The sequence below is a fragment of the Stegostoma tigrinum genome, chromosome 16 (genome assembly GCF_030684315.1).
Source record: "Stegostoma tigrinum isolate sSteTig4 chromosome 16, sSteTig4.hap1, whole genome shotgun sequence".
NCBI classification, from domain to species: Eukaryota; Metazoa; Chordata; class Chondrichthyes; order Orectolobiformes; family Stegostomatidae; genus Stegostoma; species Stegostoma tigrinum.
The window spans coordinates 30,139,512-30,156,561 of NC_081369.1; the positions used below are offsets into that span (position 1 = coordinate 30,139,512).

At 39.4% G+C, this 17,050-nt stretch overlaps 1 protein-coding gene across 2 annotated transcripts in view; it reads left to right on the forward strand.

Annotated features, from left to right (window-relative positions):
- itfg1 (integrin alpha FG-GAP repeat containing 1) overlaps positions 1-17,050 on the forward strand; it is a 257,780-nt gene that overhangs the window by 14,393 nt on the left and 226,337 nt on the right. For both annotated transcript variants that reach the window (XM_059651685.1, XM_059651684.1), the window contains exons 2-4: positions 1,604-1,682; positions 1,771-1,907; positions 2,905-2,962. In XM_059651685.1, coding sequence (XP_059507668.1) covers positions 1,604-1,682; positions 1,771-1,907; positions 2,905-2,962 — 274 coding nt within the window. The remainder of the gene's footprint in view (positions 1-1,603; positions 1,683-1,770; positions 1,908-2,904; positions 2,963-17,050) is intronic.

Here is a 17,050-nt window from a genome sequence, read left to right on the forward strand (position 1 = left end):
ATAAGGATACCAATATTGCATGCAATATGCTGGATGTGGTCTCACTGATGTCTTTTTGTAGCAAGAACTCCCTATTTTTAAATTTTATCTTCCTGACAATAAAATCTAATGTTCTCTTTGCCCACCGAATTGCCAGTAGTACCTGCATGTTAACCTTTTTGTGATTTATGTAGGACGGTACCCAAATCCTTCCGCAGCACATCATTCTGCAGTATTGTAGCAATAACATGGTTTGCTTCTCTTTTGGAAGTACCACCCTAGATCTCATTTTCTATTATTGTTGTGATACTTGTTTTTGACAACGAAGAAAGCTGTGAAATATTTGTTCAATATCTGCACCATTTCGTTGCTTCCCATTTTTTCACAAAGTCATGAGGGGCAAGATAACATGAAAAGCAAGGTGGAGGATTTCAAAACGAGGGGACCTTTTTTAAGGTGAGAGGTGAAAGACTGAAAAAGGACATGACGGGCACTTTATTTACATAAAGTAGTTCGTGAGTGGAACAAACTGTCAGAGAAGTAGTGGATGCAGGTACAGTTTTAATGTTTAAATGACACTTGGATAAATACATGAATAGGAAAGGCTTCGAGGGATATGGTCCACAAACAGGGAAATGGAATTCCTTTGGTTTGAGAACATAGTCAGTGAGGCCTAATTGGACCTAAGGGTCTGTTTCTATTATGTACAACTCTAGGCTCATTCTTGGGGGAATCCAATATTTACTTGACCTTTTTTTTGCCTTTCTTTTTGTAAACGTGTAGAATCTCTTCCTATCTTTTTGTTTATGTTTCTTCTATTGAACATTACTGAAAAAAAATGAAATTTGTCAATGCTTTTCATTTTGTGCTCATTAAGATATGTTTTTAAGAACGCAATTTCAAAGGGAAGTCAACAAATTTATACTGCATGAGAGGAGAGTGTTGATTATTTGGCAGGTGGTCTCTGATTAGTAGAGGTATTTCCATGGTGAGTACACCTATTAAGTGCCAAATTTTAAACGTTGACTCTGATCAGTGCATTGCGAATGAATAGTTGTGCTTTCTTCTACATCCAGCTCATTTACTGTTCCAGGTTTGTTGAACAAAGGAATACTCTGGCAGGAAGCATTGTGCACCCTGAAGGGAAAATAAGATAATTATTTGATTCAAAGGGTGATATCAGGCTCTGTGGTTTTGGATTGTCTGACTAAAAGCCAGACCAGACAGTTCTCTCACTAACTATTCTATGGTGGAAATTGAAATGTTTGCATGGTTAAAAGTATACATTTGCAAAACATATCGAATATTTACCTAGGAGATTGCATTTTTCCCCCAATTGCTATTCAACGCATTTTGAAATCATTCGAAATGATGATTTTCCAGGACCAGTCAGCTTCACAAGTTTCAATTTGCATATGCCTTCCTCTAGGGATTCACTGCCAAGATTCTGTATGATACAGTTTGACTTTAGGATGGGTTAAAAAAATTATAATTTGTCTTTTTGGTAATCTTGTGGGTCATTTGAGCAAGTTAAAACAAAAGCCCTCTTCTGTTATAATACAGCAAATTATGAATAACAGATATTGTAATTTTATTTAATTTTGTTATGTTTTCCTTTTTTTAGACAATCGATTGGTAATCTTGTTGGCTGATGTAAAAGCACCGTATTATAAGCCAAAACCCAAAGTGGTGCTGCAGCAAAGGTGAGTACCTATTTTGTATCACCTTTTTTAAATATATTTTCTTAAAGTAGAATGGTTGATCATTTTCTTTTTCCTTTATTCCTTTCAGTGACCTGGTGATTACTAGTGTGGTACCAGGAGACTATGATGGGGACTCACAAATGGATGTCCTACTTACCCTTCGTTCTAAGGATCGCAGTGACAACACCAGCATTGTTATCTTCTGGGGAAATAATCAAACACTGGGTAAGCTTGTGCTTATTGCTGAATAAACTTTACTCTTTGCCCAAATTATATCATTATTTCTGTATGAATCTTTCACTTTTCTTATGTGTCAAATTGAACAAGGAAAGTAGCACACCAAACTGAGAGTTTAGAATCAAATATTTTGATTATTTGTTAATCTAAGTGAAGCAACATTGAATTTGCAGTAGACTTTTTGTTGAAACAAAATGTTACTGTTTGTCTGCACAGTTTACAATCAAGATACAACTACATAATTGAGCAAATACAAACTCAGTAGGATTTTCGCAAATCATGCTACCATTGAATATTTCACTATGATTTGGAAGATGGTGGGATGGGGAGATAACAAGTGAATAAATGTCATTACCTTTTAAGAGTTCATAAAATTTTCTTTTGAATAGATTCTGTCAAGATCTCAGGATGCCTCATTGCTTTACAGCCAATTAAGTCACCTTTTGAAGTGATGTTATTGTTCTAATTTCGGAATCAGGACAGCAGCCTCCATGTAACAATGTCTCAACACTAGTTTCTATGATAGCTACATCATTGTTTTTATAAAAGCTAGCTGGAGAAAACTTTGGCAAGGACACAACAGAGAACTCCCTCCTCCTCTTCTAATGCTGGTCCATGGAATTTTTTTGTTTTTGTTTACCTGAGAGGACAGATTGATCCTCTGTTTAATGTACCATCTAAAAGAAAGCAGTTGTAATGGTGGAATGCTCTTTCTGTATCACACTGAAGTGTCCTGCTAAATTTTGTGCTCAAATTCTAGATTGGAACCTACATCTTCAATCTTCTGATTTACAGGCAAGAATGTCACTAATTAAGCAGCAGAATTTCATTGTAACTGGCTTCCTGAAAGTGGACCATCATAGTTCTTGCTTTGCCTGTTGATTTTATACAACTGAAAACTTGTAAAACAATTAAATTTTAACATTTATACTACACAAGAGTTTTCTGGTTGTATGTAAGTTCATTGTTTTTCTTTTTTTTTTAGATTCAAAACTTTTTACCAGTTTACAGCACAGCTTTTTGGATGAACCACTAGTACTCGAGTAAGTATTCTCTTTGTCTCAACTGGTATTTGAATGTGACTGTGAAACAGTGTGATTTGGTTGCTACCGTTAGCCTGTAATAATCCAAAAGTACGAAAATGATTTCTTCATGCCACCCCTTTTAAAATTCCCTTGTGGAGAAGAAAAAAATTCCTGAAATTTTCCTGTCAAATATTGGAATGTTTAAAAACCTTGTTGAATAAGAATGCAGGTATGTTGAATTAAATGATGTTATTTGTTTTTATCTCGGTTGCTATGACTGTTGCGTTGCCTGTTGCCAAACATCAGAAATAATGCTGAGTAATACTTTAGTGAGTGTGAGAAAAAAGGGGGATTTATCTACTGGGATTTTTTAAAATCAGTAATTAGAAGGGTAGCAACAGCAAGTAAAATAAAAAATGAAAACTTGGGAAGATGATGCAATTATCCATATGTCCCTTTTCCAAAATATTTTTGGATCACTGTTTTTAATTCAATGTCTTAGATTTCTATTCATGCTAGTACTTTTTCCCTTTGGACTATCTGAATGTATTTCCCTGCCTCATTAATTGAGACATTCTTCAGAAGTATTGAGACATAAACATGTGAAACACCACAGCATTCAAGGCCTTGGGCCAAATGTTGGAAAATGAGGTTAGAGTACATAGATGCTTCACGACTGACATGGACATTATGGGCCAGAGGATCTCTCTTCATGCTGTGAATCTCTGACTCTATTTGTACAATTATTGTTGACCCAGAGATCGTAGGAACTGCAGGTGCTGGAGAATCTGAGATCACAAGGTGTAGAGCTGGATGAACACAGCAGGCCAAGCAACATCACAGGAGCAGGAGAGCTGACGGCCCAAAATGTCAGCTGTCCTGCTCCTATGATGCTGCTTGGCCTGCTGTGTTCGTCCAACTCTACACCTTGTTACCTCTTAATGTTGATTCATTTGGTTTTGGGAGGACCAAGTGCAAGAAGTTGGTACAGTCACCAACTGAGTATTCAGTGCAACCAAGTGAACTACCCTGAATTTTATATATGTATATTATTTTTCTGTGAAGTTTAAATCGTATAATTGTGATCTAAAACAGAAAATAGTGTAAACAATGCATTGCTCAAAATGTGAAGGAACGACTACAGAGGGACCTTCATGCTGATGTCCTTTGAATATTTTATTTCATTACATGGGATCAAATAATGAAGAAGCATGCCTGACCATGCTGTCAAGAAAAACTATTCAGCCCTGACAGTGCTAGCAATCATGCACATGGTAACTAGTTGAAACATAATTCATTCTAAACAGGGAGTATAAATTACATTTTTATCTTGTTAATGTACTTTCTAGTAGTCAATTTTGGAATGAATGTACCTTTTAACTTTTTGCAAATGTTGTAAAATTATTTTTGTGAATCTTCAAACAAATTTGTGAAGAGCAAAATGCTTGTTTGATGTTGCCTATACTTGTTATCGGTTATATGTAACTTGTTACATATCCAATTGACATTGCATAAAGGTTGCTCTGCTTTCTACAATGCACTGCATTTGTGAAACTTTGCCCTTTCCTCTCCTCAGAAAAAAATTCACTTAACTTTATTTTCTAACGAAGCATGTCATAATGCAAGTTCATAAAGTAAATGTTGCTTATTCTTTATGTACTTATGGGGTTGCGCACTTGTACATCGCACTGCCAGTCAAAAGTTACTAAAAAATAGCATTTCAGAATTCTCAAACTGTTGGTTCAGCAGCAATTTAGATTCTGATCTCGTAAGTTCATAAGGAATAGGGCAAAAATTGGGCCATTCAGCCCAGCAAGTCTGTTCCACCATACGATTATGGCTGATGTGCTCCTGAACCCCATTTTTCTGCCACCTTCCCACAACCCTTCAACCCATTGCAAATTAAAAGTCTTTCAAACTGCCCCTTAAATTTAGTCACTGTCCCAGCATCCACCGCACTTTGGGGCAGTGAATTCCACAGATTCACCAGCCTTTGGGAGAAGTAGTTTCTACTCTATTCTGTTTTAGATTTGCTACCCATATCCTAAGACTATGACCTCTCGTCCTAGATTGCCCCACAAGAGGGAGCATCCGCTCCACGTTTATTTTATCCATTTTTATCATCTTCAATACCTCAATTTGATCTCCCATCTTTATCTAAATTCCAGAGAGTGTGTGGTTAAGCCGTTCAATCTGTCTTCTTGTGACAAACCCCCTCATCTCTGGGATCAATCTCCTGAACCTCCTCTGAATTGCCTCCAATGCCACCACATCTTTCCTTGTATCAGGGGACCAAATTTCTAAGCAATACTCCAGGTGCGTTCTCACCAATGCCCAGTATTGTTGCAACAATACTTCCATACCTTTTTAATATTCTACTGCCTTTGCCCTTAAAGATAACATCCCATTCGCTTTCCTTATCTGCTGTACCTGAATGCTTGTTTTCTGTAACTCATGAACGAGGACACGCAGATCCATCTGCACTGGAATACTCTGAAGTCTCTCCCCATTTAGATAGTAGGTCATCTTCCCATTTTTCTGACCAAAATGCATCACCTCACACTTTTCCATGTTAAACTACATCTGCCATATTTTGCCGCACTCTCTTAACCTATCTCTATCCATTTGTAAGGCTCTTATGTCCTCATTACTGTTTATCGTCCTGCCTGTTTTTGTGTCATCCACGAGTATGGCTACAGAACCTCTATCCCTGTGCCCAAGTCTTTAAAATAGATTGTAAACAGTTGGGATCCAAGAACCAAACCATGTGGCATCCCACTTATTATTACTTGCATCCAGGAAAAAAAACAATATAATCCAACTCTGTCTTCTGCCCTTCAGACAGTCACCTATCCAAGCTAATAAATCACCCTTCAATCCTTATGATCCACCCTTGTGAATTAACCTTTTATGCGGCACCTTGTGTAATGCCTTCCAGATGTCCAGATATATTACATCTACTGAATCCCCATTATCCACTTTGCTTGTTACATCTTCGAAGGACTATAGCAAATTAGTCAATTGTGATTTGCCCTGCATAAAACCATGCTAACTCTGACAGATAGCATTTTGACTTTCCAAATGTTCTCATACTGCTTCCTTGGTAACTGATTCTAACACTTTCCCAACAATAGATGTTAAGATAACTGGTCTGTAATTTCCTACGTATTGCCTCCCTTTTTGAATAGGGGCACGACATCAGCATTTTTCCAATCTGCTGGAACCTTTCCTATGTTCAGAGAATTTTATAATATTGTAACCAAAGTGCCCACTATCTCTCCCACCACTTCCTTTAACACTAAAGGATGTGGGCCATCAGGCCCAGGGAACTTGTCTGCTTCAAACCTAATAGTTTGCTGAATGTCTTTACCCCATCACTGTTGATAGTTCTAAGTTCTACCCTTTCTATTGCCTCTGACTTGCCAATTCAATAGGAATGGAACTACTGTCCTTCACTGAAAACGGAAGCAAAATATTGATTTAGCATCTCTGCCGTTTCAGTGTTTTCCACTATTAACTCACTGGTTTCAAACTTCTGTAGGATCAACAATCACCTTAGCAACTCTGCTCCCTTTTATGTACCTATGGAAGCTTTTGTTATCTTTTTTTGATAGTTTGTTAGTCTTCTTTCGTAATTTGTCTTCACTCTTTTTGTTAATGTTTTAGTATCCCTTTGTTTGAAAGTTTCCCAATCTTTCAGCCTGCCACTGGCTTTTACAACATGTTATGCCTGTTTTTTTTTTTGATTTTATATTGTCTTTGACTACCTTGTTTTGTCATGGATATTTTTTACAAACCCCTTAGTATCTTTCTTCCTCACTGTGTGATACATTTTAGTTGCAAGAAATTGAGTAGCTCCTTAGACAACTGCCGCTGCTCATCTACCTTTTAGCTCTCCTGCCCAATCTACCTGGGTCTAAATCTGACCTCATGCCTGTGTAATTACCTTTGTTTAATTCCAGACCACGGCTGTGGGACTCCACTTTCTCACCACCAAACTTAAGTCTAAATTCAATCATACTCTGGTCACTACTCCCAAAAGGATCCTTAACTATGATGTCATCAATTAATCTCTCTTCATTACGTAATATCAAAACCAGAGTAATCTGCTCCCTAGTTGGTTTCCATAAGACCATAAGACACAGGAGTGGAAGCCCATCGAGTCCTCTCTGCCATTTAAATCATGGCTCATGGGCATTTCAACTTCCCTGCACTCTCCCCGTAGCCCTTGATTCCTTCTGAGATCAAGAATTTGTCGATCTCTGCCTTGAAGGCATCCAACGTCCCGGCTTCCACTGCACTCCGCGGCAATGAATTCCACAGGCTCACCACTCTCTGGCTGAAGAAATGTTGTCTCATTTCAGTTTTAAAATTACCCCCTCTAATTTTAAGGCAGTGCCCACGGGTCCTAGTCTCCCCGCCTAATGGAAACAACATTAATGACTTGGATGAAAGGATTGGGGGCATTCTGGCAAAGTTTGCCGATGACACAAAGATAGATGGGCAGGCAGGTAGTACTGAAGAGGTGGGGTAGCTGCAGAAAGATTTAGACAGTTTAGGAGAGCGGTCCAGGAAATGGCTGATGAAATTCAATGTGAGTAAATGTGAGGTTTTGCACTTTGGAAAAAAGAATATAGGCATGGACTATTTTCTAAATCCACCCCTTCTAAGCCATGCGTTATCTTGTTAGTTTCTATTAGATCTCCCCTCAACCTTCTAAACTCTAATGAGTACGATCCCAGAATCCTTAGCCGCTCATCATACATTAAACCGACCATTCCAGGGATCATCCGTGTGAATCTCCACTGGACACGCTCCAGGGCTAGTATGTCCTTCCTGAGGTGTGCGGCCCAAAATTGGACACAGTATTTTAAATGGGGCCTAACTAGAGCTTTATAAAGCCTCAGAAGCACATCGCTGCTTTTATATTCCAACCCTCTTGAGATAAACGACAACATTACATTCGCTTTCTTAATTAAGGACTCTTACCTGCAAGTTAACCTTTAGAGAATCCTGGACCAACACTCCCAGATCCCTTTGTACTTCTGCTTTGCGAATTTTCTCACCATTTAGAAAATAGTCCATGCCTATATTCTTTTTTCCAAAGTGCAAAACCTCACATTTACTCACATTGAATTTCATCAGCCATTTCCTGGACCGCTCTCCTAAACTGTCTAAATCTTTCTGCAGCTACCCCACCTCTTCAGTACTACCTGCCTGCCCACCTACCTTTGTGTCATTGGCAAACTTTGCCAGAATGCCCCCAGTCCTTTCATCCAAGTCATTAATGTATAAGGTGAACAGCTGCGGGCCCAACACTGAACCCTGCAGGACACCACTCGTCACCAGTTGCCATTCCGAAAAAGAACCTTTTATCCCAACTCTCTGCCTTCTGTCAGACAACCAATCCTCAATCCAAGCCAGTAGCTCACCTCGAACACCATGGGCCCTCACCTTGCTCAGCAGCCTCCCATGAGGCACTGTACCAAAGGCCTTTTGGAAGTCTAGATAGATAACATCTACTGGGTTTCCCTGGTCTAACATACTTGTTACCTCTTCAAAGAATTCTAACAGGTTTGTCAGGCATGACCTCCTCTGAGTAAATCAATGCTGACTTGTTCTAATCTGACCCTGCACTCCAGGAATTTGGAAATCTCGTCCTTGACAATGGATTCTAGAATTTTACTGACTACCGAGGTTAGGCTAATCGGCATATAATTTTCCATCTTTTGCCTTGATCCTTTCTTAAATGGGGGTTACAACAGCAATTTTCCAATCATCTGGGACTTTCCCAGACTCCAGTGACTTTTGAAAGATCACGACCAAAGCCTCTGCTATTTCCTCAGCCACCTCCCTCAGTACTCTAGGATGTAGCCCATCGAGGCCAGGAGATTTATCAATTTTTAGACCTTTTAGCTTTTCTAGCACTTTCTCTTTTGTAATGCCTACCATACTCAATTCTGCCTACTGGCTCTCCCTAATTGTTGGCTTACTACTCACGTCTTCCACTGTGAAGACTGACGCAAAGTACTTATTAAGGTCTTCAGCTATTTCCTTATCTCCCACCACTATCCTTCCAGCATCAATTTGGAGCGGCCCAATATTTACTTTTCTCTCTCGTTTGTTTCTTATGTATTGAAAGAAGCTTTTACTGTCATTTCTGATATTACTACCTAGCCTACCTTCATATTTGATCCTCTCCTTCCTTATTGCTCTCTTTGTTACCCTCAGTTTGTTTCTGTAGCCTTCCCAATCTTCTGATTTCCCAGTGCTCTAGGCTATCTCTTTTTCTTTAATATATTTCCTGACTTCCTTTGTCAGCCATGGCTGTCTAATCCCACCCCGGATAATCTATCTTTTCTTTGGGATGAACCTCTGTACTGTGTCCTCAATTACACCCAGAAACTCCTGCCATTGTTGCTGTACTGTCTTTCCCCGCTAGGCTCTGCTTCCTGTCGATTTTCGTCAATTCCTCTCTCGTGCCCCTGTAATTACCTTTATTTAACTGTAATACCATTACATCCGATTTTGCCTTCTCTCTTTCAAACTGCAGACTGAACTCTACCATATTATGATCGCTGCCTCCTAAGTGTTCCTTTACTTTAAGGTCTTTTATAAAGTCTGGCTCATTACATAGCACTAAGTCCAGAACAGCCTGCTCCCTTGTGGGCCCCATCACAAGCTGTTCCAAAATGCCATCCTGCAAACATTCCATGAATTCCCTTTCTTTGGATCCACCGGCAACATTATTCACCCAATCCACCTGCATATTGAAGTCCCCCATGATCACCGTGACTGGGCCTTTCTGACATGCCCTATCTGTTTCTCGGCGCATCTCGTGCCCCTGGTCCTGATCACTGTTAGGAGGTCTATACATAACTCCCATTATAGTTTTTTTGCCTTTGTGGTTCCTCAACTCCACCCATACAGACTCCACATCCTCTGACCCTATGTCATTCAGTGCCGTAGATTTAATTTCATTCTTAACTGACAAGGCGACCCCACCCCCTCTGCCCACCTCCCTGTCTTTTCGATAAGTTGTGAATCCTTGGATGTTTAACTGCCAGTCCTGAACTCCCTGCAACGATGTCTCTGTGATGCCTACCACATCATAATCATTCAAGAGGATTTGTGCTGTTAATTCATCTACTTTGTTGTGATACTACGAGCATTTAGATAAAGTGCCTTGATGCTAACTTTCTTATTATTAGAGAGGTTGGAAATCCCAAGATGTCTTAAACTATCCTTCCTTTTTGCTGTATTCCTAGTCTGCCTCGAGCTTAAATCCACCTGTACTCATGCTATCCTGTTGCTTATCTTTCCATTTAACTCCATACTCCCTGTCTCTTTCACTTTCCTTCCCCCCGACTCAGAAGTTTAAAGTCCTACTAACCACCCTATTTATCCTTTTCGCTGGAACACTGGTTCCAGATCGGTTCAGGTGGAGACTGTCCCAACAGTACAGGTCCCCCCGGTTCCAAAACTGATGCCAGTGCCCCATGAAATGGAATCTCTCTATTCCCACACCAATCCTTTAGCCACGTGTTTACTTCCCTAACTTTCTTTTCCCTGTGCCCATTAGCACGTGGCTCAGGCAGTAATCCGGAGATTATGACCCTTGAGGACCTGTACTTCAATTTCTTTCCTAGCTTTGCCTATGTTGTTAGCCCCAACGTGGACCACAACAACTGGATCCTCCCCCTCCTGCTCCAATATCCTTTCAACTCGGTCAGAGATGTCCTGCACCCTGGCACCGGGCGGGCAACACACCATACGGGACTCCCAATCCGGCTTGCATAGGATACTATCTGTCCCTCTAATAATAGAATCCCCTGTAACAACTTACTGTCTTTTTGCTCCCCCCCTCTTGAATGGCCTTCTGCACCGCGGTGCTGGCTCATCCTGTCACAGCCCTTTTCCTCATCCGTACAGGGAGCAAGAATCTCATACCTGTTGGTCAAGGTCAAGGGCTGAGGCTCCTGCACTCCTGAACTCTGAATCCCCCTACCTGCCTGACTTACAGTCGTACCTTGTCCCTGAACACTTTCTGAATTTGAGTTATTTAAACTACCGGGTGTGACTGCCTCCTGAAAGAAAGTGTCCAGGTAACACTCTCCCACCCGGATGTGCTGCAGAGTTTGAAGCTCAGATTCTAGATCATTTACTCGGTTCCTGGAAGAACTCTGGATCAAACGCTTGCTGCTCCAAGAAACAATCTCTAATACATTCAATGAACTCTGCCTCCAGTCCACACTTGACAATTTGATTCTTCTAATCTATGTGCATGTTAAAATCACCCAGAATTATTGCCATACCTTTCTTACAAGCCTGTAGTATTTCATGGTTTATACTGTGCCCCAGTGCAGAACTACTGTTTGGAGACCTACAGATTAGTCCTACCAAGTATTTCTTGCCTTTGCTATTTCTATTTCAACCCAGACCATTCCACATCTTGATCTCCCTTGCTTAAGTCATTTCTCATTGCAGCACTGATCGCATCCTTCACCAACAAAGCTACACCACCTCCTTTTCCTTTCTGACCATCCTTCTGAAATGCTGACTACCCTTGGATATTCAATTCCCCAACCTGGTCGTCTTGTGACCATGTCTCAGTAATCTCTACTAAATCATACTGTTTTGCTTCTATTTGCACCATTTAACTCATTAATTTTGTTTCAAATGCTTCATGCATTTCGATACAAAGCTTTTAAATTCGTTCTATTGGTAAGTTTCCCTACACTTTTTTTTAATATTATTCCATGGTGCATAAAGACACTCACCTGCTCTCTCTGTTTTCTTTATTGCCTGATAACCGTCCAGCATATTGCTAGCCTGCACCCTTACCTCCTCCTTTCACTTGGGTTTTCTGATTTCCCCTACGTTATGAGGAAGAAGTATGTTTGTTTGTATTTTTGTAGTAAACAGTTTTATTGCTAAGTTCGAAAATAAACATACTGAAAATTTAGATGCTGATGGCCATATTAAGCTTAGTGTATTCTGAGAATGAGGGAAGTTTGAAGCTGAGTGATTTGAAAATTGCTGGCTGTTCAAAAATCTAACTTCATCTTTGAGAGATGTTTCTCGTGCATTTTGAAATTGATTGTAAACTGGAGTTTCAAGAAAATCAAATGCAACTGAATAAATATGAAAAAGCCAAATTAATAAGTAAATTTCAGAAATACTTTGGTAATGTCATGCTCAAAGGAGACGCGTCAGAGCTTTTTGCCTTGCATTCATTGCTTTTTCCTTTGTCTCGATGTGTGTAAAATAAAATGCTTCATGTCCCTCTTTTTCTCAGCTGTACTGACAATTCTGTAAAACCAAGTGACTATTTAAGAAAATTGGTGAATGCAGAATTAGAGTTTAAGTAACTCTTGCCGAAATAAATGGAAAGCAGCTGACCTCTTAACATTGTAGCAGAATTAAGTTTACTGTTGTCTTTTTTTTATTAGTTCAAAACTAATATGCAAACTAGTTACCTTTTTCCTATTTCCATTGATTTTCACTGATGTACATTTCACTTGATCTAAAATCTGGTTAGACCTCTTTTTGTTCTGAGTTTGTCAGTCAAGTTTATTGCAGAGATTAACACCTACACTTCTAAAGAATTTAGTTTGTGAAACAGAATCAACAGCTAATCGAGTGGAGAAAAAAATCTGGATGTGTATTAGTTGTTTCCCTTAGTTGGACCCCTTTTAAAAAAGTTTCAGTTAAATTCTATCCTGGTTATGTTGATAATTATTGATATTTATGTTGGCTACATGATTTAAGGAGAAACTTGCCAGTTATTCTTTGGGCTGCAAAACAAAGTACCATGTTATGCCATTCTGCCTGCAACCAAGCCATTAGGTTTTATCAGATGTAATGGGAACTGCAGATGCTGGAGAATCCAAGATTACAAAGTGTGGAGCTGGATGAATACAGCAGGCCAAGCGGTATCTTGATGCTGCTTGGACTGCTGTGTTCATCCAGCTCCACACTTTGTTATCTAGGTTTTACCAGATACTGAGTCCTGATGGATATTGCCTTAGGCACATTTGTACTTTTGGATTGCTCTTCCTTTCCCAAGCAAGGAAGCTACAATTAGTTCAATGAATGCATGAGACCTGAAGTTTACTTGAGGCTGTTTATCAAAATTACCAAAGGATTGACTGATCTTTGTCACAGCAGGCAGTCAGAATCTCTAAATTACTTGAAGAAATGATGAATGATTATTTGCTTTCTATCGTCTGTATCCTTGGATCAAGCCATCCAAGTTTTCTTTTGTGAAATAAACTTAATCTGATTAAATCAAGGTTCCATCATTTAACTAATGCAAATGAACTGTAATCAATAAAATCACACCTATCAATGTTGGGACCATGTTCTTACTGACCAGGTATAGTCATAGCTATACTATTTTTTTAAACCACCTGAAGACACTTTCTTTTGTCATTTTGTCTCCTTTCTTTGCAGCCTTGAAGGCAAATTGCAAATTGATAAATTTTCCCAACAATTCCCAGTTACATTTTATGGGAATTTTTAAAAGAAATATGTGGAGTTGTGATATTTGTAGCTGACATTGAAGAATTGTAACTGAAACTGAGACAGGAAAAGATTAAAAATTGATGAACTGCAGTAGCCATTCTGACGTTCGAGAATACTTGAGTAACAGAAAAGCACAAATGGGTTCTATGTATTTACGATGTGGTAGTTCATCTGGTGAGCATTCACCGTGAAACAGCACATTTGAATCACTTGTCTTCAGTCGGGTGAGTTGCATCAAATCTGTCTGAGCACTTTAGTATTAATGGATGGGGTGATTGATTGATTTTAGGCAATTTTTGGAGGAAAAAAAATCAACATAATGGGAAAAAATGATCCTGTGTTACAAATGGAATGAAAGTGTTTTAAATATTAAATCTAACTTCTAGACAGTTTTCTGTTAAACAACTTGCATTCATATACCACTTCTAACAGAAGTATATCAAATCCTTTCATGAAAGCATATGTACAAAAGAAAACATTAAGTTTGAATGCAAAAATACAAAATGGAAACTAAAGAGTACTTCTTTTAAGCCATATATTGCATTCATGTAGAGCTGCCTTCTTCTAAAAAGCAACAGAGTGCTAAATAAGAAACAACATGGTATGGAGCAGGAAGAACACAGCTGGCCAAGCAGCATCAGAGGAGCAGGAAAGTTGACATTTTGTCTCTGTCACCAGCTATCTCAGGGTGCTAAGTAAGTGTAGGTTATTTAACTGTTGACACTGAAAGCCAAAAGCTGTGTTTTTGAATGAATGTTTATCCGATGGCGTTTCAGTATGCACTGTATGAATATAACACCACTGTGTCAAAACATTTACATTGATTCAAAGGAAAACCTGCTGTAATATTGATTTTTTTTTTAAGTTCACATTTTAAACAATGAAAACCTGAAGTCCAGCATCTTTGACAGTCTTTGGCTGCAAAGATATTTGAGATGCCCAATTAGTTGCCTAATAAATGTGTTTAATGTTCTGATTTTAAAAAAACATTCATGGGATTTTGGTGTTGCTAGTTGGTCCAGCACATGTTGCCCTTGAGAAGATGGTGGCAGACTGCCTTTTTAAAATTTTATAGTTCATGTGCTTGTAGACAGTCTCACAATGCTGTTGGGGATGGAGTCCCAGGGTTTTGACCCAGTGACACTGAAGGAGCAATGATGTATTTCTGGGTCATGATGTACGTTATTCATCTGGATCTCGGTGTGCAGGGGACATGTCCCAAGTTTGCAGACATCACTAAACTTGGAAAAATTGTAAGCTGTGAGGAGAATAGTGTGGAACTTAAACGCAGCATTGACAAGTTGGTGGAACAGGCAAACAAGGTTCAATGCACTTTGGTTGGAAGAGCGCTGAAAGACTGTATAGAATATTAGATGCAGTTCTATAGGTGGTGCAGGACCAGGTAGATGTGGTTGTATATGTGCACAAATTATTGAAGAAGGCAGGAAAGATGAAAACAACCATAATTAAAACATACAGTTCTTAGATTTATTAGTAGGGGCATAGACTACAAGATCAAGAAGGTAATATTGAACTTATCCGACACGTTTGTTAGAAGTAAGCTGGAGTATCACGTACAGTTGTGGCTGTCATATTTTTGGAAATGTATAAACGTATTAGAGAGTGCAGAAGCAATTTACTAGAATCTTTCCAGATTTGAGAAGCTATTGTTATGAGAATCAATGAAAGACATTGGGACTGTTCTTCCTGGAGAGAAGAGGACTGAGAGGAGATCTGATTGAGATTTTCAACATTGAGAGCAGGCTGGACGGAATAAATAAGGAGAAGCTGTTTGTTTGTAAAAGAAACAAGAATGAGACACCATAAATTTAAATGTCCATGTTTTAATGTGCAAATGAAGCAAGGGTGATATGGAAAAAACCAACATCTTCACACAGCAAGTTGTTAGTGTTCAGAATATGCCTAGAAATATTGTGGAGGCAGATTCAATTGAAGCATTTAAGAGGACGTCGATAATATTTTGATTTGTAATGGTGTGCAGGAATATGGGCAAAAGACAGGAGATCGGCACTAGATGATGGAGCTCGACTAGGTAAGTGTTGGTGCAGGCACAACTGGGCTAAATGGCCTCTTTTTGCACTATCAGAATTCTGTGATGTTGTGAAGTCAGGATGGTGAGTATCTTGGAGGGAAACTGGCATGTGATGGTGTTCCCATGTATCTGTTGCCCTTATCCTTCTAGATGGTAACAGTCATGGGCTTGGAAGATGCTGGATGAGACCATTGGAGAATTTGTGCAGTACATCTTGTAGATGATACACACACCTGCTATTTGTGAGTTGGTGGTGGAAAGTGTGAATGTTTTGTAGATTTGTTTAGGTATCAAGCAAGTGGCCTGCTTTGGACTGGGTGTTATCTAACCTGTTGAGCTTTTGGAGCTGTATTGATCCAGGCAAATCGGGAATATTCCTTTACACTTCTGACTTGTGCCTTGTAGATGATGGCAAGGCTTGGGAAGTCTGGAGATGAGTTTCATGCTGCAGTATTCATAGCTTCTGCTCGTACAGCCACAGTACTTGCGTAACTGGTCCAGTCTCATTTCTGATCAGTGATAACCTTAGTGTGTTGATAGTGGGGAAGTCATTGATGGTATTGCCATTGTATGTCAAGGGGCAGTGGTTAGATTCTCTTTACTGTTGGAGGTTATTGTCTGGCATTTGTCAGCTTAAACCTGGATATCATCTAGGTGTTGCTGCAATCAGACATGGACTGTTTCAGTATCTAAGGAGTCACAAATGATACTGAACAATTGTGCTGTCATCCGTGAACAGCCCCACTTCTGACCCTATATTGAAGGGAAGATTATTGAAGTGGCTGAAATGGTTGGTCAAGTGAACTACCTTGAGCAGCACCAACAGGGAGTGCTCTGGCTCTTGTCTTTCAGCTAAGACAACTGACCTTCAACAACCACAGTCATCCTCTTTTTGTGTGAGGTATAACTCCAAGCAGCTGAGTGATTTCTGTTTTTCTTTGCCTCAAAATATGGCAGCTAAATAGCTTTTAGCAAGGTCTTTCAAACAGTAACAATCAGATAATCTGTTTTACTATTATTGTTTAAGGATACAGGAAAATTCTCCTGCCACTCTCAAAATAATACCATGGGATTTAACACCTTTGACAGGGATGGGTGAATGATCCATCATTTAATGTCTTGGCCAAAAGTTCTCCAATGTCATGGTATTCCTCAAGGTTGCACTGGAATGTAACTTCAAATTTCTTGCATCCAACTTGAATTTATAAACTTCGAAGTCAAAGATGAGCATGTTCTCATCAAGCCATGGCTGTCAACTGATTAATGCAGAATAGTCATTAACCCTGTAAATCTCACCATTGATCATGCAAGCCACATACTGTTCTTTTTAAGCAGAGACTGGTTAACCATCAAATGTCTTTGTGTTTATTTACTTCTATCATGTTATCTTATTGAATGTTAGAGCATATTTGAGAGGCGAAATGGCCTAGTCCTGATCAGATTCGTAGGTTAGATTTTTTTTCGCTCTTGCTCCCTCTCTCTCTCTGTCTCTCTCTCTCTGTCTCTCTCTCTCTCGCGCTCTCTCT